Source organism: Ophidiomyces ophidiicola (genome assembly GCF_022830035.1).
Source record: "Ophidiomyces ophidiicola strain CBS 122913 chromosome Unknown scaffold_13, whole genome shotgun sequence".
Taxonomy (NCBI): Eukaryota; Fungi; Ascomycota; class Eurotiomycetes; order Onygenales; family Onygenaceae; genus Ophidiomyces; species Ophidiomyces ophidiicola.
Window position 1 is genome coordinate 129,704 of NW_026054653.1, and position 23,290 is coordinate 152,993.

Genomic DNA, 23,290 nt, shown 5'->3' on the forward strand with positions numbered 1-23,290 from the left:
GTTGCGTCGTAAGTGATGGCAGTAGTATTCAGTGATGGGAGTAGCTTAGGTCGTCAGAGCTCCGCGACGCTAGTGGCCAGGCACGCCAAGCATCTGCAGTCGAAAGATCCAGCATCGAAATTCAATCAACAGCGTACTTCACCCACGTCACTTGCTTCTCATATCTCATACTGTGCGTTATATACTCCTATATCAAGATGGCGGCTGCTCTAAGCGGCCCGGCAAATACTGCATCCAATGCATTCAAGGTTTGCATCCTATTTCTCACGTGTGTGCTCAGTGCTAATTAAGTATATCAGGACAAGGAGAAGCCTATGGCCGTCCGCACCGCCAATATTATGGCTGCTCGAGGTAATTTTGGAACCTTCATACTCCACATGCAAAGCTAACGCTGTTAAAGCTGTTGCGGATGCTATCAGAACAGTATGATATTTCCATATGTGTGGAGGAAGCGGGGCTAACACTTGCAAGTCACTTGGACCTAGGGGCATGGACAAGATGGTACTTCTACTACTTTATCTTAAGCATTGACTTTACTGACAAATAACCAGATTCAAACCGGCAAAGGCGAAACTATTATCGTGCGTGTCTCCGGTCGCCTGCGTTTTTGACCCCCACTAATTTCTTGTCAAGACAAACGATGGAAACACAATGTTGAAGGATATGAGTGTGATGCACCCGGCCGCCAAAATGCTAGTTGATTTGAGTGCTGCCCAAGATGTTGAAGCTGGCGACGGCACTACGTCGGTTGTCGTAATTGCTGGAAGTTTGCTCGGAGCTGCTGAGCGATTACTTTCAAAAGGTGACCAACCAGAAATTTCTCACCAGAATGTGTCAATACTGACAATCTAAACAGGGATTCATCCAACTGTCATCTCTGAGTCTTTCCAACGCGCTGCCGCTGCCGCTGTGCAGGTTCTCCATGACATGTCGCAGCCTATCACGCTCACTGACCGTACCGCGCTCCTTCAAGCAGCATCCACTTCCCTCTCCTCGAAAATTGTTTCTCAACACTCAAGTCTTCTCGGGCCCATGGCGGTTGATTCCGTGCTCAAAGTTATAGATACAAAAACCTCCGATAATGTTGATCTCAGGAACATCCGAATCGTTAAGAAAGTTGGTGGCACAATAGAGGATAGTGAGATGGTGGATGGCCTGATTCTTAACCAGCCTGTTTTGAAAAATGCAGGCGGTCCGACTAGGATCGAAAAAGCACGCATTGCTTTGATTCAATTCCAGCTTAGCCCGCCAAAGCCAGACGTATTTTCCTCCCTTCATCTTTCTTTTGCCAAGCGGCAGCTAATACTTTCTAGATGGAAAATCAAATTGTCGTCAATGATTACAGACAGATGGACAAAATTCTCAAAGAAGAACGCACCTACCTTCTAAATATGGTTCGGAAAATCGCCAAGACGAAATGCAATGTTCTACTAATTCAGAAATCTATCCTTCGTGATGCTGTCAACGACCTCTCTCTCAACTTCCTTTCCCGAGTTAAAATACTGGCAGTCAAAGACATCGAGCGTGATGAGGTAGAATTCGTCTGTAAGAGCCTGGGGTGCAAACCAATTGCCAACATTGAATCTTTTACGGAGGACAAGCTTGGTACGGCTGATTTGGTTGAAGAAATCAACTCGGCTGGCTCCCGATATGTGAAAGTAACTGGAGTTCGATCCGCAAACGCCAATCAAACGGTTTCTATTATCGCCCGTGGCGCTAACAGCCTTGTTCTTGATGAGGTCGAACGCTCTCTCCATGATGCACTGTGTGTTGTCCGTTGCCTAGTCAAAAAGCGAGCCTTGATTGCTGGTGGCGGCGCTCCTGAAATCGAAATTGCGCACTCATTAGCGAAGCAAGCACGAGCACTATCAGGTACAGAAGCTATTTGCTGGAAGTCATTTTCTGATGCCATGGAAGTCATCCCAGTCACGTTGGCCGAAAATGCTGGCTTGAACAGCATAAAGGTAGTAACCGATTTACGTCATCGCCACGCAATGGGTGAGAAGAATGCTGGTGTGAGCATCCGTAGTGGAGGAGTCAAGGATAATATTGCTGATGAAAGAGTGCTGCAGCCACTGCTCGTCAGTACAAGTGCTATTGAACTTGCTGCCGAGACAGTCAAGTTGATTCTGCGCATTGATGATATTGCCTTGTCAAGATAAAATAAATGTGCCAGACACTCTTTAATAGTAAATGATAAAACTGTTTTTGAAAGGGCAATAATAAAAGCTTTTATGTAACCAAAACTACCATCACAACAATATGGAAAGAATAAACAATGTTAAATCAACTGTTTCATATTATTTTAAGCACCTATTACATGTTGTAACATACTAATGGATTAATTTTAGCCATATGTTCCAATATCTCAAGATTTAGTGGGCTGATTGAAAGATAGGAATGAAAACTTTGAAGCTTCAAAGATTTAAGGAATAAAGTTTGACACTATAAAAAGGGAGTGGTTGTTTCATAGTTTCTAGAAATTGGTTTCCAGATTCCACAGAGAATCAATTTCTACTGACTACTCCCACATTAAAAATCTAACCGAAAGGAGTTACTCTCATGTTCTATAGTTAGACCAACTGTGCGCCTTTTTGTATGATGGAGATAGCATCATCCTAAAATTGGTTGACTAGTTAGTAGGTTATGTATGTATGGGGAGATGCATGTAGGACAGAGAAAATTCTCAGTATGCATAGCCTGTACAACCAACTGCTGCAAATAGACAATACAGAGTCAATTCAAGTCAAAACAGCCCCATTTCCCAATAACTACACACCTGGCCTAGGAAGTAGTTGACAGTTAAGGTCCTGATTGGCATCCAATACTAGAGCAAAACTATTGTCGCCTTTCTCAAATGAAAGTATACCGAAAACCAGCCGCTTGGTCGACATTCTAGCTCGTATGTACGTACTTCTTTGTTTGACTGTATGTCTTGGATTTAACAGCAGCCCACATCTATATTTCATTAGTGGTGCAAGAGAGAGCTTGACTGCGATTGCACATTACAAGGGATTCAGAGCTGTTCTTCACAATCAGCAAAAATGTCGAACCTATTTCGCCGCCAGACAAATGGAAACTGTCCTGAAGGGTATTCATGGTATACATGCTCGAAAGGCGCGTTCAAGGGATGCTGTGGCGCTGATCCCTGTGATACTGGGTTGTGTTTAAAGCCACTCAGCATGTTCGAGAGCAACTCTCCACTGCCTTCTGATAAACCAAGTATTACGGGTATGTTCCCTTCCAGATATGAAGGAAGTTAGCGTTAATAATATGGACAAAAACTGAAATAGTTGATGACCTTAGCAAAGCGTCCAGCAAGTACGACATCGAGTACTACTACCGTGACACTTCGTTCCTCTGCAAGCTCGACAAGCACCTCAGCCCAAACTACCACCCTCGAAACGCAGTCCTACACACCAAGCCCAGTCGAAACTCCCGCTATAGTGACCCCAGTGTCCACTGAAACAAAAAGCAATAACACCGGAAAGTTGATTGCTATAATCATTCCTATAGTAGTTATAATCGTACTGCTGCTGATATTGGCTTTCTGCTGTTTGAGGCGGCGAAAGAGACGAAATGCTAAACAAGAGCAGGGGCCGCTGTATGACGCTTCCGTCAGACCAAAGACGACTACTCTGGCACCAATTTTATGTTTTTTCAAGGGTGAAAAGAGATCAAGGAGTCCTATAGCCATGAATAGCGAAGCAAATGGTAAGTTTTTGCCTTTATATATGTATGTATATGGATGTAGAAGTGATGTGTTTCACGTGCTATGAATAAGGAGGTTAACGGTTCACTCAGGCCAGCAGGAAAGCGCACATAAAAGCAAGAACGTCAAGAAGAAGAAATTTTCTTTATCTGGGGGCATAAACATCCGTCATAGATCCCCTTCAACAGTTGTACTACCACAACCATATGAGTATTCATCGAGGCATGGCCACAACGACAGATATACAGACACTCCGATGGAGCTTCCAGGCTCTGCTCCTAAAGACCCACCAGTCGAGCTTGATGATACTGCTTGTGATGTTGTTAGTGAGACTTCAATGGCTACTCAGCGGAGACTTGATCACGACAAGATGACCTCTCCTCAAGACGTCCAACATGTTCACTATCCGGGCTCCTCAAAGAATGAGCCAGGTAGTATAATGACAAGAGATGGGGTAGTTCTCACACCGAATTTGACTTGCGATAATGAAAATCGCCATCGAATTGAGGGGGTAAACCACGTCACGAGCTTCATGACTTATCGTGCAAATGAATCGTCACGGTAAAAGAAATCCCAAAACTGTTCACATCACAGTCTTTGAAGAAGTATAAATCGCCAAAAAACAGCGTCAACGTTTGCAGGCGGTAAGGCACTCTGTATGAAGTAAGGACTTGTCCTCATATTGCCCGATTAACGGTCGACTTTTATCAGACGGAGCAATATTAAAGTATTATCATCACCAAGCAAGGAAACGCGGTAAATTCCTGGTATTTTGCAAATATTGCTACCCGTAGAAACACCTACACAACACAATTTGCCTAATTTTAATGTTCGTGAGGTTTGAGAGTTGTTGAGGATAAGGAGTAGCTAGCCCTGCCCAGACAGCCTGGCACGTGACTCGAAAGCTAATTTATCAAATTCCATTTAACCATCGCAGAAACAAGATATGCAATTGACGGAAGAGCTTTCTACAACTCCCCCCTCTATGAGCGTTTCACACCCTTTATAATCAAAATGATCTGCTCACGCTGCCGCATGCACATACTGTCTCGCCTCCCATTCTACTCCCCTGTGTCCTCAATCCTTTCTCCCTCCCGAATAACATCTGGAAGCCAACTCCGAACCTACAGTACACCCGCCGACGCGACACAAAAGCAGGCCCAAAAGGACGGAAACGAGATAACAACGACGCCGAGTACTAAAAATGCCAAAACAATGAAAGTGGAGAGCAGTGTTCCCGCGGGCACACGCTTACTTGGATTGAATTATCTTAAAAACAAACCTGATATAATTGCGCTGGATGATGCGGAATATCCAGATTGGCTATGGAGAATCCTAGATGATACAAATGATAGGTTGGGAAGTGGTGCTGGAAACGTTGATCTGTCTTGTACGAAGCTGCCGACCTCTCACAAAGCGATAGCTTTTAGTACCCACCCTTACTAACAGCTTTGACATTGCAGCTCTCAATAGAAAACAGCGAAAACGCCACGAGAAAAAAGCAGCTGTGGCTGCTGCTTCTAAACCTCGAGTCATTCCACTTCACGAACAAGCCATTGACATTGTATCAGTGAATGCGGTTACTGCGGACGCCGAAAATAATTTTGAGGTCGCTTCGACTGGTATCGATACTAGAAAATCAATTACAAAGAGCGCTCGTGCAGCGCGAAGAAAATCTATCAAGGAGTCTAATTTCTTGAAAGGATTGTAGGCATCATCTACGCCAGTTCATGGTCTTGACGAAATATTTTGGATTAGCAGCCTTAACGCAAATTTTCCATGCCTATTTGGTTCTATTATGAAGACTCAGGGCTGCAAAGTATATCGTTTTTGTGTAGTAGCCTAGTGATACATGCGCATACTTCCACACTGTGTCAAGCTGGGGACCAGGATACATTGGGTACACATAACTACTTATTTCCCTGCATTCAATATTGTCATATATTCAATCTTGTATTATATACCACTATCTATTGGTGTTTATTCCCGAAAGAACCCCCTTCATTTCAGTCATGTGCTGCTTATATGGGAAAACTTAAGGGAAGGTATGTGCCTTGTACATGTACTTCGTACAGCTTAAAATTGGTTAAACAGCTTCTCTCTAGTGGTTATTGATGATTCAATAAAGCGGAACACCGCTAAACTGGAGATGCATGCTACACCCACAAAAATCCACCCACAATTTCATAAAATGAACATATCGAGAAATAAGCATGCAGAACATTTAAATTCACAAAACCTAGGAAGGCGAGGGGCAACACATAAAAATGAGAATATGATAAGATAATTAGCTAATTGACTAATCAGCAAAGTGACTTCATTAAAAGGAGAGGGTGGGCATCAAAACATTTTCCAGCCATTCCATTTGTCCCCAACTCCAGCAAAACTCATGTTGTATTATATGCAAATCGTAAATCATTATCAAAGTGATTTAAACGTAATCAAACAGCAACCGCGGACCCGGAACCTCCACTGACCCATCGAAACTGTCTCAACCCCCCCTTGACGGCTTCCTTTCCGCATCCTGTACTGGTTCTTGCGCCTGATATTCCGTTGCCTACTCCAGAATTATAAAGAACCTGGCTTCCTTCTGTTCTTCCAACCTCTCGGCCAATAACATAACCAGCAGAGAAACTGATTGCTGAGAACAATACTACGACGCCAGCACTTACCACCCAGGTCATTATCGTAGGGCTGATTAGAGAACTAGTCTCCGACGTAGTGCGACGAGTTTTCTTGGACGAGGTGGGAGCAACAGGGTGGGTTTTAGATGGACTGGCTTTTCGTCTCACCCTTGTTGTTGATTGTATGGGTGAACGTGATCGTTTTGATGGTGAAAGAGATGAGGACCGGTGTTGCACATCATTAGAAATATTATGCTGACCTGCCGCATCTTCTTGAACAGCGACTGTTTCAGGAACAAGTCGAAATGACGAAGGTTCAGGATGGCTGCTCGGCCGTTCAGGCGCTTGATATTGACTGTCTCTCTTGGTCAAGCCTCGAGCTGCCGCTGCACATGACAACAGGGTAGATAAACTCGCACGGAGAGCAGCATCGTGGTCTGCTTGGTGTGACGGAGAGTAAATATTGTAAGGGGAATGTTGTGGATGTTGGTTTCGGAAACGGCGTGAGGATTGTATGCTACTCCTGGAGTTCCGATGGCTTCTAGTTCTATTTTCGATGCGGTTTGCCGCGTGACTTTCTGAGGGGTATGCTGCTTGGGATTGAATATTTGTCTGCGAGGCGGGGGGATGCGAGAATACATTTGGTTGTGGGGTGAAGGAAGATCGATTTGACGGCCCCAAAGCTGTTAGGTTGTCATCATCTTCGCTGGACATTGCTACATCGGAAGTAGATGAATTCCCAGGGATAAAAGTGACTGTGTGACGACGGCTTGCGCGGATATCTTCATTGGAGCTGCTCAAGATGCGATCAGAATCGCTCTCTGTCTCTTCGTACTCTTCCTGACTACTATCGTTTGCAACGGAATGTCGATGGGAGTATGTAATATTTAGATCTTGCGCAGCAATGACCTGGCGATTTCCACGCATCCGACGAGGTGGAACCCTAAGGCCAGTTGTAACAATCTCATCATTTGCTGCGGAGGAGGATAAAGATGAGGAGGAAGGTTGGGATGCCACTTCTATCCAGGAATCTAGGTAGTAACGAAATGAGTACATGTGGAAAAACTTGAGTGGAATGTTATATGTTGAGGAAAGGAAGTAGGCTTTGCTTTTGTACGCAGCGTTTGGGAATGTAGATTGCCTCCAAGCTGATGGTATGCTATCGGAGATCTCATCCATAGCCATCTAGAAATAGGGTTGTTTTACTTACCTTCGGATTTTTCTTGCTGAACGACTGTTGTCTCTCTTGGTCCTGTGCTAGGCTCTGGTGACGCGATTGTGTCATTTCTCGCAAGCCGGCCATCGGCCACTAAAGTAGTATCTTGCATTGAGCCCGCGGCAATATAGGCAAAGAGCAAATATTGTTTGGCTGTTTGTACGCCGTCAAAGGTAGGGGGGGAGTGGAAAAAACAGCCAGTACAGGAAGGAGGCTGGGTCTCCTATTCAGGTCTTTTGTAAGTCCTGAAGTGGAATCATCCCCTTCCTCGCATTCAGAATTTGCCGCCCAAAGGGAATAGTGTAGACTGGTACTTGACTAGCAGGTGACGTAGTGTAGGGCGAGGTCAACTAAATTCTTACTCGGAGGTGTTGTGGCAAGCCAGAGAATAAAGGGATCACAATACAAAGGCAGGCCTGCAGCCTTTTTTTAGGAGGTAAAGAATTGATTTCCAAAGAGAAAATGAGACAGTGTCTAAGAAGAAGTTGACCTCAGGTGATCCGGGCACGAGATCAGGGATATCTGAAGTCAAGATGCCAGCAACAATGGTGTATGGATGTTTATATACAGGTCAAGAAGCTCAGAGATGGGCAGGAAGGACAATATAGAAGGCAGACCACCGTTTGGTAGTACAGAGCTATCATTCCATAGAAAGGAGGGATGATGGGATAAGGAGGAGGTTGAAAAAGAGAAACAGAGTGAGAAATAGCAGGACTGGATCGGTCGGAGGTTTGCTTATCGGTGGTGGTGTGATAAGTGAGGGAGTTGGCGCGGGAGCTGAGGCGTGGAGATACTGAGCCTGCGGGGCGACGTCACCATCCGAAGGCAGCAACGGAGTGGCGATAGGGGGTATAGTGCGTGGCTTACAGTGTGGCCAATCGATTGGTCGAGAGTCGGCCACATGATGGGGTTACCCCGCTTCGATCTGCCTAAGGATGCGCTAGACTGTGTTTGGATGATCTGATTAGGGCAAAAATTTAGGGCAAGAAGGAAACTGAACATCCGAGATGGACACAGAACTTGCAGGGCTGCTTTACTAGTAGTTACATCCTCTGAGACCCGAAGAAAGTTTTGACGAAGGATAATAAGGCAGTAGCAGTAGGAGCACATTTAATTTAGCAATAAGAAACTTTTGTTAATGACCAAACACGATAGTCATACATTACTTACCTTCAACGACTACGAATTACAATTTATGGAGTAAGCAAAAAACCCTCGCAAAATGCCTCAGGACTGCTTTAGAAAGTAGTCTTCTTTCCTGAGAAATCACCGAATCCGCCGCCGCTGGAAAATCCTCCGCGACCGCCACGGCCACCACCTCGTGGACCACCGCGGGGAGCGCCTCTTCCACCCCGGCCGCCGCGGCCACCACCACGGCCACCAAAGCTGCCACCGGAATTCTGTCTTGGGCTACTGAAGTCAAGGCGCATCGAACGACCTGCAAGATCAGACCCCTGAAGGGCGTTTAGTGCAGAACGCGCTTCATCGCTCGATGAGAACTGGACGTAACCAAATCCCTTAGGGCGGCCAGAGTCTGGATCCGTGGGCAAACGGATGCCAAGAATTGATCCGTGCGATGAGAATGCTTCTTGAATGGTGTTCTCGTCTGCACCAAATGAGATATTCCCAATGAAAAGAGTGTCACTTTCAGGACTGGTCTGATCACCAAAATTCTTGGCACGAGACTGGGCGCGCTCCCTAGGAGCGCCAGCGTTCTGGCGGGCGTTGGCAAAATCAACGTTGATCTTGCGCCCGTCGATTTCTGTGTCTTTCTTAGCATCGAAAGCTTTGGTGGCGTCGGCAGCGTTAGTGAATTCAACGTAGCCGAATCTGTAGAATACAAGTTAGCGAGGCTGCAGACATCAATCATGGATCATCTTACCCTCGAGAACGTCCACTATCGCGGTCAGTGACAATGCGAACACCCGAAAGTTCGCCAAAACCTTCGAATTCAGAGCGAAGCCACTCCTCATCGACATTCCAAGACAGGTTTCCGATAAAGAGATTGCCCCCTTCAGCGGGAGCTTCATTATTACTCTCCTGTTTTGCTTTTTTGGACACAGGAGTCTCTTCTGAATCAGCTTTGCGCTTTTGGGACTTTCCTGGCTTCTCCTCATCTTCGCTAGGAGACTCTTCAGATGATTCTTCGCTTTCATCTTCATCTTCTTCAGAGTCTTCAGATTCCTCGGAATCTTTAGGTTCGGATTTCTTGAAAGGCAAAAACAGCATTTAGCTCATTGAATACAAGGGACTAGAACAGGGAAACAAACCTTTTCAACGGGTTTTTTAGCCTTAGAAGCCGGTGCAGAGTCCGCCTCCTCAGACTCGGATTCGGATTCGGACTCTTCACTCTCGCTTTCAGACTCCGAGGACTTCTCGGATCCAGACTCGGCCTCAGGTTTGGCCGCTGCTGCTTTAACAGGGGCGGCAGCTTTTTCTTCAGCTTCGCTCTCACTTCCACTATCGCTTTCGCTTTCACTTTCACTCTCGCTGCCAGAACTAGCATTCTTCATCTCTTCATCACTATCGGATTCAGAAGATTCAGACGGGGTGGGAGCCTTTTTCTTTCTCTTCTCCGACTCTTTGCCAGACTTAGCGGAAAGCTTCTTAGCAACTTCCTTGGCCTTAGCCTTGGATGCTGAAGATGGCTTCGTCACAGCACCATTCTTCACCTTGCTCAAGACCTTGTCTTCGGCTTTAGGAGCCTTGGTCTTGGATTTTGGAGCCTTCATTTTGCTATAAGACCATGGAGTTAGGAATAAAGCACTTTAGAGAAAAAGCTCAAGTAGACTTACCACGCTGATACCCACACAAATAGATAAAATAGGTTTTATTTTTTGGAATCCCTCAGAAGTCCCACGGTGCGGCTGAAAAGTTCACCCGATTTAAAAGTGTGCAGACGTTTCTAGTCACGCACAACAATAAGCCCACAGTCAATATAGAAATTCCCACGTAGGAAGCAACAAGCCCTCAGATAGATTCACGGGAAGCAGCGGACGCCCACTTTCTCGGTCTCGAACCCCACAGTGACGGACAGGCAAATGATATTTGCGCTGCTTATAGAACCACGATGTGTCCCACAGATAGATTCGCAATTTCCCACAGCCCTCAGCCCACAGTGTCTGAAGCCCCCAGTAAGCCCACAAAAAAGGAAAACAATACGTACGAGTTGATAGCAGAAGCTTTGATAATGATACAGTATTAGATAGAAAGTGATAAGCCACGGCAATCGAATGATTCCCCTTTTGCGAAAAATAGAGGTAGGAATGGAAGTCTGCGATGAAGAGAAAACGAGAACAGAACTTTTTTATAATCCTGGAAGGCTGGTTGCGATGGGGACGGAAAATTTAAAAATCCTCACCGCTTCCGGCGCGTGGCTACTAGCCGACTTGGGCATAGCGGCACGTTGGCGTTGTTGCAGCTCTCCACCACCACAGAAACGGTGCCTGGCGGGCATTCAACACCCCGGCATGCGCCGTGCAGCATGCCTGGCAGCGTATCTAGCAGCCTAACAGGACGGGCTTAGCTACCGTGTCGCTATCGTGCGATAATTGCAATTGCAATGGCGCCCTTCCAGGCGTCTTCGCCCTCTTCCCACCGACCGCGCAAGAAGCGCCGAGGACTCACCGGCAGCGCGTCATGCTCCAATGTCGACTTGATAACAGACGCCACCAAAAGCCAACCTGCTCCAGCGTTTCCTCTAGTGGCATTCCTCTGGCCAGCTCGTACGGGTGTCTCCCAATGGCTAGTTCTTCCGACGATCCTAATGGTTGTTGGACTGTTTCGCTGGGCGGTCGGATTGTGGGGATATTCAGGTAGCGTTTATCATACTCGCTCTGACCTTCAGCGCATAGCTGTATTCTAATTCTTATGTTCATAGGACAAGGACTACCTCCGATGTACGGTGACTTCGAAGCGCAGCGACATTGGATGGAACTTACTATTCATCTTCCTATCTCCTCCTGGTACTTTTACGATTTGGACTGGTGGGGGCTCGACTATCCTCCGCTCACTGCATATCATAGCTGGCTTCTGGGTAAATTGTACGATATCCCGAAGGTCTAATAGTGGCAGAATGTGAACTGATAGTCAATAGGGGGTCATTTATTGAGCCGTCCTGGTTTGCGCTTGATAAATCCCGTGGGGTTGAAGACCCGCTCCTAAAGGTGTACATGCGAGCTACCGTGGTCGTTTCTGAGTATCTTGTCTATATCCCTGCTGTCGTCATTTTCCTGCGACGGTATGCCCGTGACCAGAGAGTCAATATCTGGGTGGCTTCGGTTGCTCTTGTCGCCATCCTTATGCAGCCCGCCACCCTCCTCATCGACCATGGCCACTTCCAATATAACACGGTGATGCTTGGGCTAGTTGTCGCTGCATCAGAAAGTATATTGGCCAAGAGAAGGCTGTGGGCTTGCGTATTTTTCGTTGCTGCTCTGGGTTTCAAACAAATGGCATTATACTACGCGCCTGTAATATTTGCGTACATGCTTGGCACTTCCCTCTTCCCCCGGATCAGACTCGGAAGGCTACTCAGCATCAGTCTGATTACTGCGATCGCTTTCACTCTTCTATTTGCTCCTTTGGTGGGTGGAGCAATCTACGATGTATATCGTGGTGTTCCCGTGCCTACTTCTGAGCCGTTGCTGTTTAAGAATTTCCCTATATCGTTGAGCGCGTCCTCATGGCTCTTTGCACCCGTTCTCCAGCTTTGCCAAACCATTCACCGCATATTTCCCTTTTCCCGCGGTCTTTTTGAAGACAAAGTTGCAAATATCTGGTGTGCTATCCACACTTTTTACAAGCTCACTCGATTTTCTTCTACTACTCTTCAAAGATTGTCGCTTGGTGCAACAGTCTTCAGTGTCGTTGTCCCTTGCAGTGTGATCGGCTTGTACCCAAGACCGGGCCTCCTGTTGCTTGCTCTGTCGAATACCGCATGGGGTTTCTTTCTTTGCTCGTTCCAGGTACATGAAAAAAGTGTTCTTCTACCCCTTTTACCGATGACTCTACTTCTATGTGGGGATGGGGGTCTAAGTCGGGAAATCCGTGCCTGGGTTGGCTTCGCTAATGTTCTTGGGACATGGACATTGTTCCCATTGCTCAAGCGGGAAGATCTACGTGTTCCGTATTTCGTTGTCACTCTGCTTTGGGCGTATCTTCTCGGGCTTCCCCCTACTACTCTGAAGCTTTATCGAAATCAGGAAGACTCTTCTTCTCGCCCCCATGGCTCTCACGATCTGCACGTCCTTACAAAAATTATACATCTGGGATGTTATGCATCAATGGTGTTATGGCATTTTGTCGAGGCCTTTGTTCCTACCCCTTCGACCAAACCCGATCTATGGGTCGTTCTAAATGTTTTAATCGGGACCGCTGGTTTCGGCATAATATACCTCTGGTGCACTGTGAAATTACTCAGTAAAACGGGGATTTTATTCTGGCAAACGGAGTCGCACATACCTGAAGTGTCTGGGGGGAAAAAAGAACAATAAATTTTTAACTTTATTAGCCATTCTGATCAGCTAATACGTCATATAGTCGTTTTCAAAAGACCTTAATAGAAAGAGATACCCAATTGAAGGTTTTTACTAGAGGAAATATATGTATATACATAGTATTAAAGAAATATTCACCGCCATGAGTAGAAAAGCACTTGGCTGATAATTGTCAAGCACTACTTAAGTGAGATGAGAGGCCCATAGATATTATACACCCAAACCCGAAGACCAGTCTATCCCGTAAACCACAAAAGTTACAATTGGTATCCATCTTAACCATCCAAAAACGCCTTGTGGTATGCAAACGAATGCAATTCCCATAATATCAAGCCTTAAAGAACTTGACCACTGTACTGCTGGTAGAGAAATCTAGATCTTGAAGCCGTACCTCGCCATACAATTCCGATATTGGTCAATGATCGATTTACATTCCGATTCCGCTGGATTATCAGATTTTGAGAACAGCATGCAGTCATCACGAGCCGCCTTTTGTGGTTTGCACACGCAGCAAGGCTGATCATCTGGGTCATCAGTAAAAGCTAACCAAGGATAGAAAAGCGGCATCATAGCGCACCTTTGGCTTCTCCGTCTGTGAAGGTGATGTTTTGAGAGACGAACTGGCTGCCTGTGCAGCGACTATGGCCGGAAGATGATCAGCTCTAAGTCTCTCCAGGGTGGCGTCTTTTTAGGGGAGTGCATAACATACTGCTTGGAACAGTGGACGCAACCGCGGACGACATTCTGATCTAAACGATTAAAGGGCAATCGGGGCCGGTAGGATCAATAGCATGCAACGCAAGAGATGAATTCGGATGGATGGGATGGCAGTTAGTTACTTGACAAATCTGGTTTCGCGGCATCAAATCAAATTTCATGGCCGATAAGCCCGAGCCGCTAGTGAGATAAGCTAGCGGCACCGGAAAATATCATTCCCCGGCCGTTTTTCCGCCACCAAAATTGAGGCAGACAGAGTGAGTCGCGAGCAACACAGGCAAAGACCACGGTGCGTGCCCTTCTCTCCCCACGAAGTACCCTACCACTATTTGGCGGCCTCTAATTCTTTCGCTCTACTTTATTAGACTGATTATTTTTTTCCTTACAATAGAGGCGTTTTTTCCTTTTAATCTCTTAATTTCCTCACCTACCCCACCATGGCGCCTTCATCGACGATTTTCTCGATCCAGGACAAGGGTTTGAGATTCGATAGTGCAGCTGATCTAGAACCACATATCCAGCCCCTTCTAGACAGCCATGATACGATAACTGAAATTCGTCTTGGGGGGAACACTTATGGTGTCTCCGCCTGCGAACTCTTAGGCAAAGCCCTCCGCTCCCAGACAAAACTTCAGACCGCGAATCTCGCCGACATTTTTACCTCACGCCTCCTCTCTGAAATTCCTCAAGCCCTCTCCTTTTTATTAAACGCTCTGCTGGAAGTCCACACTCTCCAAACCATAGACTTAAGCGACAATGCATTTGGCCTCAATACACAAGCGCCCCTCGTCGAATTCTTGCAGGCGCACGTTCCTTTACGCCACTTGTTATTAAATAATAATGGACTTGGACCTAAGGCTGGGAATTTAATTGCTGATGCTGTAACAGAGTTATGTGTGAGAAAATCTAAGGCCCGTGCCAACCCTGATATTAAATATGAAATACCCTATTTAGAGACAATCGTGTGTGGTCGCAATAGACTCGAAAGTGGAAGCATGGCTGCTTGGGCTCGTGCTATTAAAGATCACGGCAAAGGTCTTAAAACTGTGAGGATGGTGCAAAATGGCATCCGCCAGGATGGCATATCAAAATTGCTGGACCAGGGTTTGCGGCATGCGCCAGATCTTGAAGTGCTGGACCTGCAGGATAACACTTTTACTGTGACTGGAGCGCGCATACTGGCAGATGCAGTAACAGGCTGGCCATTAATTCGCGAGCTAGCTCTGGGAGACTGTTATCTTAAAGGCCAAGGGTGGATCAAAGTTGGAGACGCTGTCGCAAAGGGAAATAATAGCAAGTTGGAGGTCCTCAAACTTTCTTATAATGATATTAATGCTGCTGGTCTTAAAATCTTGCTTCAAGCCGCGAAAACTGGGCTCCCTGTTCTGAGACGCGTTGAGTTGAATGGAAACAAATTTGATGAAGATGACGAGAGTATTGTGGCATTAAAAGAGCTTTTTGACCAGCGAAGGGAAGCGAGCGGTAATGAAAACGATGACGATGATAATTGGGGACTAGATGAGCTTGACGAGTTAGAGGAGGAGAGTGAGGAGGAAGAGGAAGAAAGCGAGGCGGAAGAAGATGTGGAGAAGAAGGCAGAAAGGGCTTTTAAGGACGCAGAAAATGCTGAGAATGAGAAGGTTGCTCAAACCGCTGATGCTATCGTCGATGAACTTAGCCAGAAGCTTAAGGAGACAACTATTTGATCTCTAGCTTCATGCACTGCTGCATTCGAGTGGATTGGTGATTCTCTTCAACGGGCTTCTCGTCACATTAGACAGCGAAGAAATCAAAATATAAAGGCACTACTAAGTGCAATTCAAGTTATTCGTTTTTCTATTTCTCGTCGTAGCCAGTGAGGTGTAACTATCCGTGAAGACCCAAGCTCTAGCCTACGCAGCCAAGGGGTCGATACACAATGCCACCACAGCCCGATAGATGCTCAGGAATCTAGGCATCCCAACCCCATGCTTCGATCTGCACGATACTTCAAAATGCCTGCTAATATTTCAAGCAACGCGGCGTTTAAAAACTCAACGGCTGCGGCTAGTTGATCGAATGTCGGCATGAGAGGGACTGCAATATATCTGCTAATGAGTTCTCCGTATTGTCACTACCACGCATTCTTCCCCGCAGCATTGTGAGTATTCCAAGGCTAATGAACATCTCTCGGGATGTAACAGGAACCCACTTCGCTGAACAACCCCCATGGCTAACTATTAGGCCGAATACCACCCTGACACCGCTCGAACTGTGCTCTTACAGCGCGACACCCTGAATAAGTCGGCCATATTCCTCACAGACACTCTGAATTTTGCACTGCAGTTTAAAATGAAACTGCATGGACATCAATCAATGTTGATCCCCCAGGTTTTGCGGACCATGTCCAGCGCTCGTTCCTTGCTCATGCTTCATCGGCCCTCGAAAAGTCCGACAGTTTCTGCAGAACGCGGATGATCTCCCGGGACCGCCCGGTTTCCTCAAGTACGCAGCGACTAGCGAACCAAGACGATCATATGCTTGAGTTTTGGTCTCCAAGTGTTATTGGCTAGAGAGTTAGTTCCGCGTCGAACAGTCACAAGGTTGCAAACCTTCGGGCAGCGAGCCGTCGCTCTTTTATATTCCCATGGTCCCGTCCTCCAGGAGCCCAGGGTTCTCCGGGACTTGATGGCTGGATGATTTTATCCTGCAGTTATGGACGATTGCGCATTCCACACAATGCGACTGTTCTAAGGTAGCCGCTGCTCGACCTGCGGTGTGTCGTGCCCAGAGGAAATCGCAGCCGGTGCTTGTTCTAAATTGCTATCGAATCCTGATCATATCGTCAATTCACACTGTCAGTGATGCTCTGGTATTGCATCTGAGGATATTCCTTATTTTGTTTTCCTTTAACAGATATCTTTTTGGAAGACACGCGACAATTATTGATACTTATACTAGCCATGTCCTACTTTAAACAGTGGCAATATCCACTGCCCAGCATCTCACCAGATGCGCAGAGTACATTGATCGAAATTGCCCACAGTATTTATCAAGGGCTTATCTCTCTTTTTTTGCCAACTCTGTTCCTCTACTTGGCTCTATATGCTCTGGTGAAGCAGCAAATCAAACTATTTGAAAAGCTCGCTATGGTATCTACAGTCGGATTCCTGATTAGTAGTATGGTAACAGTGTTACCTTGCAATGCAATCAGGAGCGTTCAATTATTCTGTGGTATGAAAACTTTCTTTCAGTCTTCAGTAATAAAATGTTTAGCGGTGATTTGCATTGTATCAACATCTTGAAGCTGCAATCAATATTGTAGCTGACAGTGTTTCTCGACGACGTTGATTGGTGTTCTAGACACATGGTTTCTGTTTACTAACTCGGATCGCATAGTCGCAATTGGTGTTATGAAATCGTTGGATTTCTATGCCCGAAGGCATTCTCCCCCCAAATATACGAACGAGAATGCACCACCGGACAGGATAATTGCTCTTCTTTATTTGATAGAGCTTCGTTACGAGTCCTTTACCCCAAATCATGTCCGCACTCCTCCAGCGCCACTGAAAGAAGCTGCGACGAAAACGCGTACTAGGACACGTCCTAAGAAACTGCACTTCAATATCTCTGAATTGAATCTCTCCGAACCAATAAACCTAGTGATTCATATTCTCTTTTTTCTTATACTTCAGCAATTTTTTCCTCAATCCAACTCGACAGTTCTCGCGGTTCAAATACTTCTGGCAGTGTATATAATTTGGGAGATTATGCAGCTTTTTCTCCGTTACCGGACTAGCCCCCCTCTCTTTGGCCCCATTTATGCTGCAACATCACTTGGTTCATTCTGGCGGGTCACATGGCATAGTGCTTTTGCTAGTCCTTGTCATTCACTTGTTTATAGCCCTCTTCGCCGTTATCTTCCGATCAGATATGGTATTCCCGTTAGCTTTGCTCGCGGGATGGGGATCATTGCCTCCTTCATGCTCATGGGTCTCTTTCATGTTTATGGCTTAGCACCATTGTTGCCGCTAGATGCGCTTCTCCGCATATCTGCATTCTTCTTGCTGAATGGGATTGGAATAGTCATGGAAGAAGCGATGTGGGGTAGACAGACGCATTGGGGGAAAACGCTTTTGGCCTGGGTGTTTGAATTAGCAATTGCTAGCTGGACTGTCGAAGGGCTATCAGTACCCAGAGGGCTGAGAAACCTTTCGTGGGCAAATATCTGTAACGTTGGAAACGAGACTGAAACCATGTTCGCTTAACTAGCGCTTTGCAGCAACCTGATGAAGTACACTAGTATCTTGGATACGCTTGATACATATTGATATGTTTTGATGGATGAAAATTCATTGGCCTATCAACCTGGAGCCGAGGGCCGATCACAACAATAATAATGTTCCTCCTATAACTAGGCCAGACTAGCAGGAAACGGCCCGCGCACACCTCACAGGTGCTCAAGACACCTTAGCCACGATTGGTAGTGCCGCCCTCTCTAGCTACTCGTCTTTCACTCAAGACGTATCTAAGAGGTATAGTGCATGCAAATATCATAAATATTGACTATGTAAGTGATTGTCTCGTCTGAATGTATGTATATACATACGCTCTAGTGTCACTGACTACCATATAACCCTAAATAACATTACCTGCAACCTCTGTTTACCCAACACGAACGCCGCCGTGAAAACTCTCCTTTCCACCTTAGCTGGTATAGTGCTGTGCATTTCTCCCAGTGGCTGAGAGAGGGAGGCTTACACCAATTTACTATTTCCAATGTTTAGCGAAAGCCCATTGCGGCGCAAGCCAAAACCCTGCTTCCACTCGCCTCTCTTCCGACGTTCTCGGACCCGCCAAAACAGAGAACCCTGATATGTGTGATTGATTGTTAATTCTATCTCTCTCCAATGTTTAATAAATAGGTAGGGAGTTTTCTTACATCGTAGATCTGCCGCAGATCTTCTTTATAAATTTTCCCATCCTTTTGGATCAGTAACCAAGTTATAATCCACTCAAAGAGTGCCGCAGCCCACTGTTAAATTTTTAAGTCAGCCAAAAGAGTTATGCAGTATATTTTAAGAAAAGCAACATACCCCAAAAGGATCTATGGCACATCTGCGCGTGTGCATTACGTCAAATAGCTCCCTTAAAGTCAGTGTTCCATCCCCGTTTGTGTTGTGTTTGGAAAAAATATTTTCAAACATCTGTGGATTGAACCGGCCCTCTGTATCAAAGACCCCAGTATCGGATCCATGCTATATTATTTATCAGTGCCTCTGAGGAGTGCGATCAGTTGGTTTGACACCACGAACCTTTGCTTTATGGATGCCGCTGAGGAATATCCGGAAGAAAGGGTCTGGAAGCCACGAAGATGCCAACCTTGTCGGATATGACAGAGTTCCGTTGATAATAATAACGGCAAGGACGCTGATCAGAATGTTGAATCCCAGGTCACGAAATCCAACATATGTGTCCCAAGTGTTGATTTTACCATCACCATCTCTATCCCAGAAGAGAACGTGCTGCTGCAATGTTGTCTATTTTTGAAAAACAAACAAACATTAATTAGCATACCCATTGCTTTTGTGACCGGCTGAGGGTACGTACGTAGTCCTGATACCTTCTCCTGCTATCCTCCGATCCGTGAGGAAATTCTCGTGTAACCGCAAGGTTTGCCCTCGGGATATTCGGCTTCGTAAGATGGGATCCAAGGTGCGTTGCTGGTTGCCGATGCTGTGTTGCTGGACAATATTTGACAGAAATATCAAAATCTAGGTCCTGTTGTACTTTTTTGGTTCTGAAAGCCATGATAACAGGCGAATTGGCCACCGGCAAGTCTTTTTGAAGGAAGAGGTGTATAAATCTGTAAGTCTATAGTCTGCCTATTTCCAGCATCTGAGAAGTCAATTGACAACCTGGTTTGTGCCAACTGCCTGACAAGTGACGTCATAGCTCTCTGATTACTGCGCTAGTGAGCGCTAGTAAAGGCTTATGTGAGCTTAATCGATTTAAGCTTATTCACCCATTTCATTGCCCGGCCTCCCAGCAAAAAGTATGCGGAGCCTCTTGATGTGACTGTTATTTCTGAATTTAGTACGAAGGGTCGATAATAAGATTTGCTAGAGATCTGAATAGTATGTATCCACAGTACACCCCTCCCTGTTATGCATCACACTCCCGTCGTGAAGTCCGCAAAAATGTACTTAGAATAAATGTACTGTACCTATTACATCCATTGAGGTGTAGGCACAAATCATAGAAAGCAGAGCGCACAGATATTCCAACCGAGACTCACTTAAGAAATATGTACAGCCTTCAACATGTGCCGCAAATCTGATTTGCTATGATCGAACCAAGTCGGGAAGGAAAAGCGCACAAACGCTCGTCGTTCGGCAGACTAGATTATGTGCTGTAATGTGCTGTAGACATTAAACATATGTATTTCAGAAAGAGAAGAAAAAAAAAAAAACGTGCAGGTTATCCTAGTACGGGATGTCAGCTTCGATCAGTACCCGCCCGCCCAGAGATCAGAGAGCATTTAAAACGCTCTGCATCGCAACGCTCCCTGAATCTTCGCGGCGTAGAACATATGCGCGGACTTCTTGTACGCTCAAACCAGCGTTGGATTTGCTTTGCGAGCTTCCTGCACCACCGCCACTGCCGCCGCCTGAGCCACCGGTAGTCCCGGCGCGAACCCGTTCCCTTAGGGCTTCCGGGCCAACGACGAATAGACTACCAACTTCCAATAGTACATCAAGGGTGCCACCAACACCCTTGACCCCATCATCGATATCCCAGGATCGAAGCAATTCTGTATATCGAGTCATGTCTTTAGTGACCATGAGACCACCCGGCCCATTAACAGGAAATTTCTTAAAATGCTCCAAGAGCAAGGTACGTGTTCCGAGAGCAATTTCGGTGAGGAATATTTTTATATTCTTGTCGCTGCTTGGGAGAGAAGTGATAGCAGCGCCCTGGAGGCGAGAAAGAAAACCGGATATAGAAGCACATGTCTAGAGCATGAGGGTTAGCAGGGCTTGCCACAAGTGTGTTTGACGGCGGATAGAGGTGTACATACCGGAGTTTGCAGCATTTCCAACCAGCCGGTTTCCGCCAGACCTTCCTTAGGCCGAAAATCATTTTTCTTTTGGCTTGAAAGCACGCGAGAGATCCAAGCAAGAACGCCATCTACTGTTTTCTGTTCTATTAAATTGACTTTCTCTTCGATACGACTGATCGCAAACCCTGTCTTTTTGTCCATATCTCTGCGTATCGTAATATTGGAGGCGGCCAGCGGAATTAAAACAGTGTTTATACAGGTGAGCATAAGGTGAGTGATGTTAACAGCCGTGCGCAAAGTCGAGAGATACTCAAACTCGGGCTCAGATTTACCGGACTCTTGCGAGATGGCGGACTCGAGGGATGCATCCAGAGCCATTTCGAGATATCCTTCACCCATCATGGAAAGAAGCATATTCAATAAACCAGCCACATCCTTAGGCGTTTCACTGCCTACGTTTAATTCTAGGCCTCGGCCAACGCCTTCTGCAAGCCATTTGAGCATACGTTTCGCAAAGCCGATGTTCAACTGGCCGTCTTCGTTCGTAAGCTCGATTTCGGCTTGTTTTTGATCATCGGTTTCTTTTAAGCCAGCAACACGAAGCAACATCTTCCTCTGAGTCGGTGTAAAGTCAGAAGTATCTAGTCGGCTTAAATAGGCATCCCTGGCCGAAGCTATCAGTTCGCTACCGGATTTCGCAAGGGAAGATATGAATGTAGTTGGGGTTTTCTTCCGGCGGACATGAAAAGTAGAAAACTTAAATAGGAGAGAAGTATACTCCTCTTCCAAATTTCCTCTCTCCCGTTCAATATAACCAGTGAAGTAAGGAATAAAAAGCTCTTCGAGCTGCTGATCTAAGACGGTGGCTGTCTGGGAGGATATTGCGTCCGGGTGCTCAGTCAGCCCGTGGGCCTTCAAGTCATCCACCAAACCACTAATATAAGCACGGGCCGTTTGTAAAGATCTCAAAAACGCGAGTGAAGAGACACTGCTAGCCTTCTCCAAGACCAGTTCGAGTTGCTGTTGGATAGATTGCTGGAAGACCCGCTGGACAAATGTTCCTAGAACTTGCTCGTAGAAGGGAAATATCCGTTTGATGATACCCGATTCTTCTTGTACGACCACTTTAACCTCATCGACTAGCGACTGAAGGCTCGATTCCACACCTGGAGGCTCGGCATCGGGATCTGCCAATTTCTCCCACGTGTCGGGGTCACCAACAGTTTCATCATTTATCAGCTGGCTGCGGTCGATGAAGAATTGGTGTTGGTTGACGAAGAGGCCAATAACACTCGAGCCGCCACTAAAATCGTGCAGAACTTTTGCGCACTCCCTCATTCCTTCGAAATTAGCTCTTCGATAAAAGTCGTCAAATTGTTTTAAAAGGTCCTTTTCTAAAGTCTCAGAGAACTTCTCGATAAGTTCTCGCGTAGTTTGTTTCGTCTCGCCGTTCAACCGCGGTGTCTCGCCATTCCCATTCGCCTCGCTCCAGCTTGACGGATCCAGCCTTTGACTGATGCGCAGTAACTGACGAGCGATGTGCGCGGATCTGACCATTCCTTCTCCTCCACCTGTTCTTCTCATGTTTTCCAGTAGAGTCACCTCACCACGATTGCTGACTTCATCCCAGCACTCAATGAGAAAATGCGCATCCAGCGCCCTGCGTCTCTGACGGTCTAGCTCCTCCAGCCGCCGGCCGGTTTCAACCGCAGCGTTGCCGCTTCCGGATAAGTCGCTCACAACACCGCGTGGCCCATTTAAAGAAGTGTCAAGTTTCTGGAAAGACTCAATAGCCTGGTTAAGCTTGCGGCCCAAGGTTGTCGTATTCTGAGAGTGCTGGGCCTCGGCTCTCCGAACCGCAGCTGAAAGCTCATTTTCGCGAAGCTCAAGGTCTCCAGATAGCTCAACGAGGCGGCGTTGCGCGTGCTCAAAGGTTCGAATCAGCGGTTTGGGGTCGAAGGCCTGATCGCCAATGGCACCGGATCGGCGCTGGGTAGATGAAATTGCACTGTCAGAGAGAGACTCGATAAAGTCCTTCACGATAAAATCACGGTTCGAGAAGGTATCGAGCGTAAAGGTCGGGCCAGTGTCGAAGATGGATCTGCGCGTAGTGGGACGGGCGTTCTGGGAGTTAGGGGTGGGATCCGGCATGATAACAGCGGGTGACAATGAACGTAGACATCAGAGGAGGTTGGCAACAAAGACTGCATCACCACTGCAGCGGATGTCTCACTGCTTTCATTCGTCTCCAGCCTGCAGTGGTCATGGTGGTGAATCGCAGTGCTAGTGCTGGGTGAATGTGAGCTGGGCTGAGTTTGGCGTGAGACTCTGTGTGTTTGGCAGCTGGGGGTATTGCCACGCACGCAGCATTTGTTTTGAGATGGCACCCTGGCAACTCCAGAGAGAACAGACAGGTCTGTGAAGTCCTTGATAGTGCTCTAGATTGACAGAGCAGAACATCATTGCTGGCAAAGACTGTGT

At 46.5% G+C, this 23,290-nt stretch overlaps 11 protein-coding genes across 11 annotated transcripts; 7 read left to right on the forward strand and 4 right to left on the reverse strand.

Moving 5' to 3' along the window:
• Positions 1-197: 197 nt before the first annotated feature.
• Positions 198-2,162, forward strand: CCT4 (T-complex protein 1 subunit delta; the record flags this gene model as incomplete). The annotated part of the gene is made up of 8 exons (XM_049252719.1): positions 198-248; positions 300-351; positions 401-423; positions 472-501; positions 552-581; positions 634-802; positions 857-1,260; positions 1,314-2,162. The coding sequence occupies 8 exons, from the start codon at positions 198-200 to the stop codon at positions 2,160-2,162; spliced, it is 1,608 nt and encodes a 535-aa protein (XP_049108218.1).
• Positions 2,163-3,182: 1,020 nt separating this feature from the next.
• On the forward strand, positions 3,183-3,466 carry LOZ57_003672 (uncharacterized protein; the record flags this gene model as incomplete). The annotated part of the gene is made up of 2 exons (XM_049252720.1): positions 3,183-3,231; positions 3,294-3,466. 2 exons carry the CDS (start codon positions 3,183-3,185, stop codon positions 3,464-3,466), a joined length of 222 nt encoding a protein of 73 aa, XP_049108219.1.
• Positions 3,467-3,695: 229 nt separating this feature from the next.
• On the forward strand, positions 3,696-4,277 carry LOZ57_003673 (uncharacterized protein; the record flags this gene model as incomplete). Its single annotated transcript, XM_049252721.1, has 2 exons — positions 3,696-3,714; positions 3,805-4,277. The coding sequence occupies 2 exons, from the start codon at positions 3,696-3,698 to the stop codon at positions 4,275-4,277; spliced, it is 492 nt and encodes a 163-aa protein (XP_049108220.1).
• Positions 4,278-4,927: 650 nt separating this feature from the next.
• LOZ57_003674 (uncharacterized protein) lies at positions 4,928-5,423 on the forward strand (the record flags this gene model as incomplete). Its single annotated transcript, XM_049252722.1, has 2 exons — positions 4,928-5,102; positions 5,176-5,423. 2 exons carry the CDS (start codon positions 4,928-4,930, stop codon positions 5,421-5,423), a joined length of 423 nt encoding a protein of 140 aa, XP_049108221.1.
• Positions 5,424-6,153: 730 nt separating this feature from the next.
• Positions 6,154-7,521, reverse strand: LOZ57_003675 (uncharacterized protein; the record flags this gene model as incomplete). The annotated part of the gene is made up of 1 exon (XM_049252723.1): positions 6,154-7,521. The coding sequence occupies one exon, from the start codon at positions 7,519-7,521 to the stop codon at positions 6,154-6,156; it is 1,368 nt and encodes a 455-aa protein (XP_049108222.1).
• A 1,269-nt stretch (positions 7,522-8,790) lies between these two features.
• NSR1 (nuclear localization sequence binding protein) lies at positions 8,791-10,284 on the reverse strand (the record flags this gene model as incomplete). Its single annotated transcript, XM_049252724.1, has 3 exons — positions 8,791-9,382; positions 9,435-9,760; positions 9,823-10,284. The coding sequence occupies 3 exons, from the start codon at positions 10,282-10,284 to the stop codon at positions 8,791-8,793; spliced, it is 1,380 nt and encodes a 459-aa protein (XP_049108223.1).
• An 830-nt stretch (positions 10,285-11,114) lies between these two features.
• On the forward strand, positions 11,115-13,047 carry ALG6 (Glucosyltransferase-like protein; the record flags this gene model as incomplete). Its single annotated transcript, XM_049252725.1, has 3 exons — positions 11,115-11,367; positions 11,433-11,588; positions 11,642-13,047. 3 exons carry the CDS (start codon positions 11,115-11,117, stop codon positions 13,045-13,047), a joined length of 1,815 nt encoding a protein of 604 aa, XP_049108224.1.
• A 1,157-nt stretch (positions 13,048-14,204) lies between these two features.
• Positions 14,205-15,473, forward strand: rna1 (Ran GAP Rna1; the record flags this gene model as incomplete). Its single annotated transcript, XM_049252726.1, has 1 exon — positions 14,205-15,473. One exon carries the CDS (start codon positions 14,205-14,207, stop codon positions 15,471-15,473), a length of 1,269 nt encoding a protein of 422 aa, XP_049108225.1.
• Positions 15,474-16,709: 1,236 nt separating this feature from the next.
• Positions 16,710-18,014, forward strand: LOZ57_003679 (uncharacterized protein; the record flags this gene model as incomplete). The annotated part of the gene is made up of 2 exons (XM_049252727.1): positions 16,710-16,926; positions 17,146-18,014. 2 exons carry the CDS (start codon positions 16,710-16,712, stop codon positions 18,012-18,014), a joined length of 1,086 nt encoding a protein of 361 aa, XP_049108226.1.
• A 629-nt stretch (positions 18,015-18,643) lies between these two features.
• LOZ57_003680 (uncharacterized protein) lies at positions 18,644-19,557 on the reverse strand (the record flags this gene model as incomplete). Its single annotated transcript, XM_049252728.1, has 4 exons — positions 18,644-18,781; positions 18,843-19,004; positions 19,062-19,286; positions 19,357-19,557. 4 exons carry the CDS (start codon positions 19,555-19,557, stop codon positions 18,644-18,646), a joined length of 726 nt encoding a protein of 241 aa, XP_049108227.1.
• Positions 19,558-20,276: 719 nt separating this feature from the next.
• On the reverse strand, positions 20,277-22,960 carry SEC10 (Exocyst complex component 5; the record flags this gene model as incomplete). Its single annotated transcript, XM_049252729.1, has 2 exons — positions 20,277-20,762; positions 20,828-22,960. 2 exons carry the CDS (start codon positions 22,958-22,960, stop codon positions 20,277-20,279), a joined length of 2,619 nt encoding a protein of 872 aa, XP_049108228.1.
• Positions 22,961-23,290: the final 330 nt, after the last annotated feature.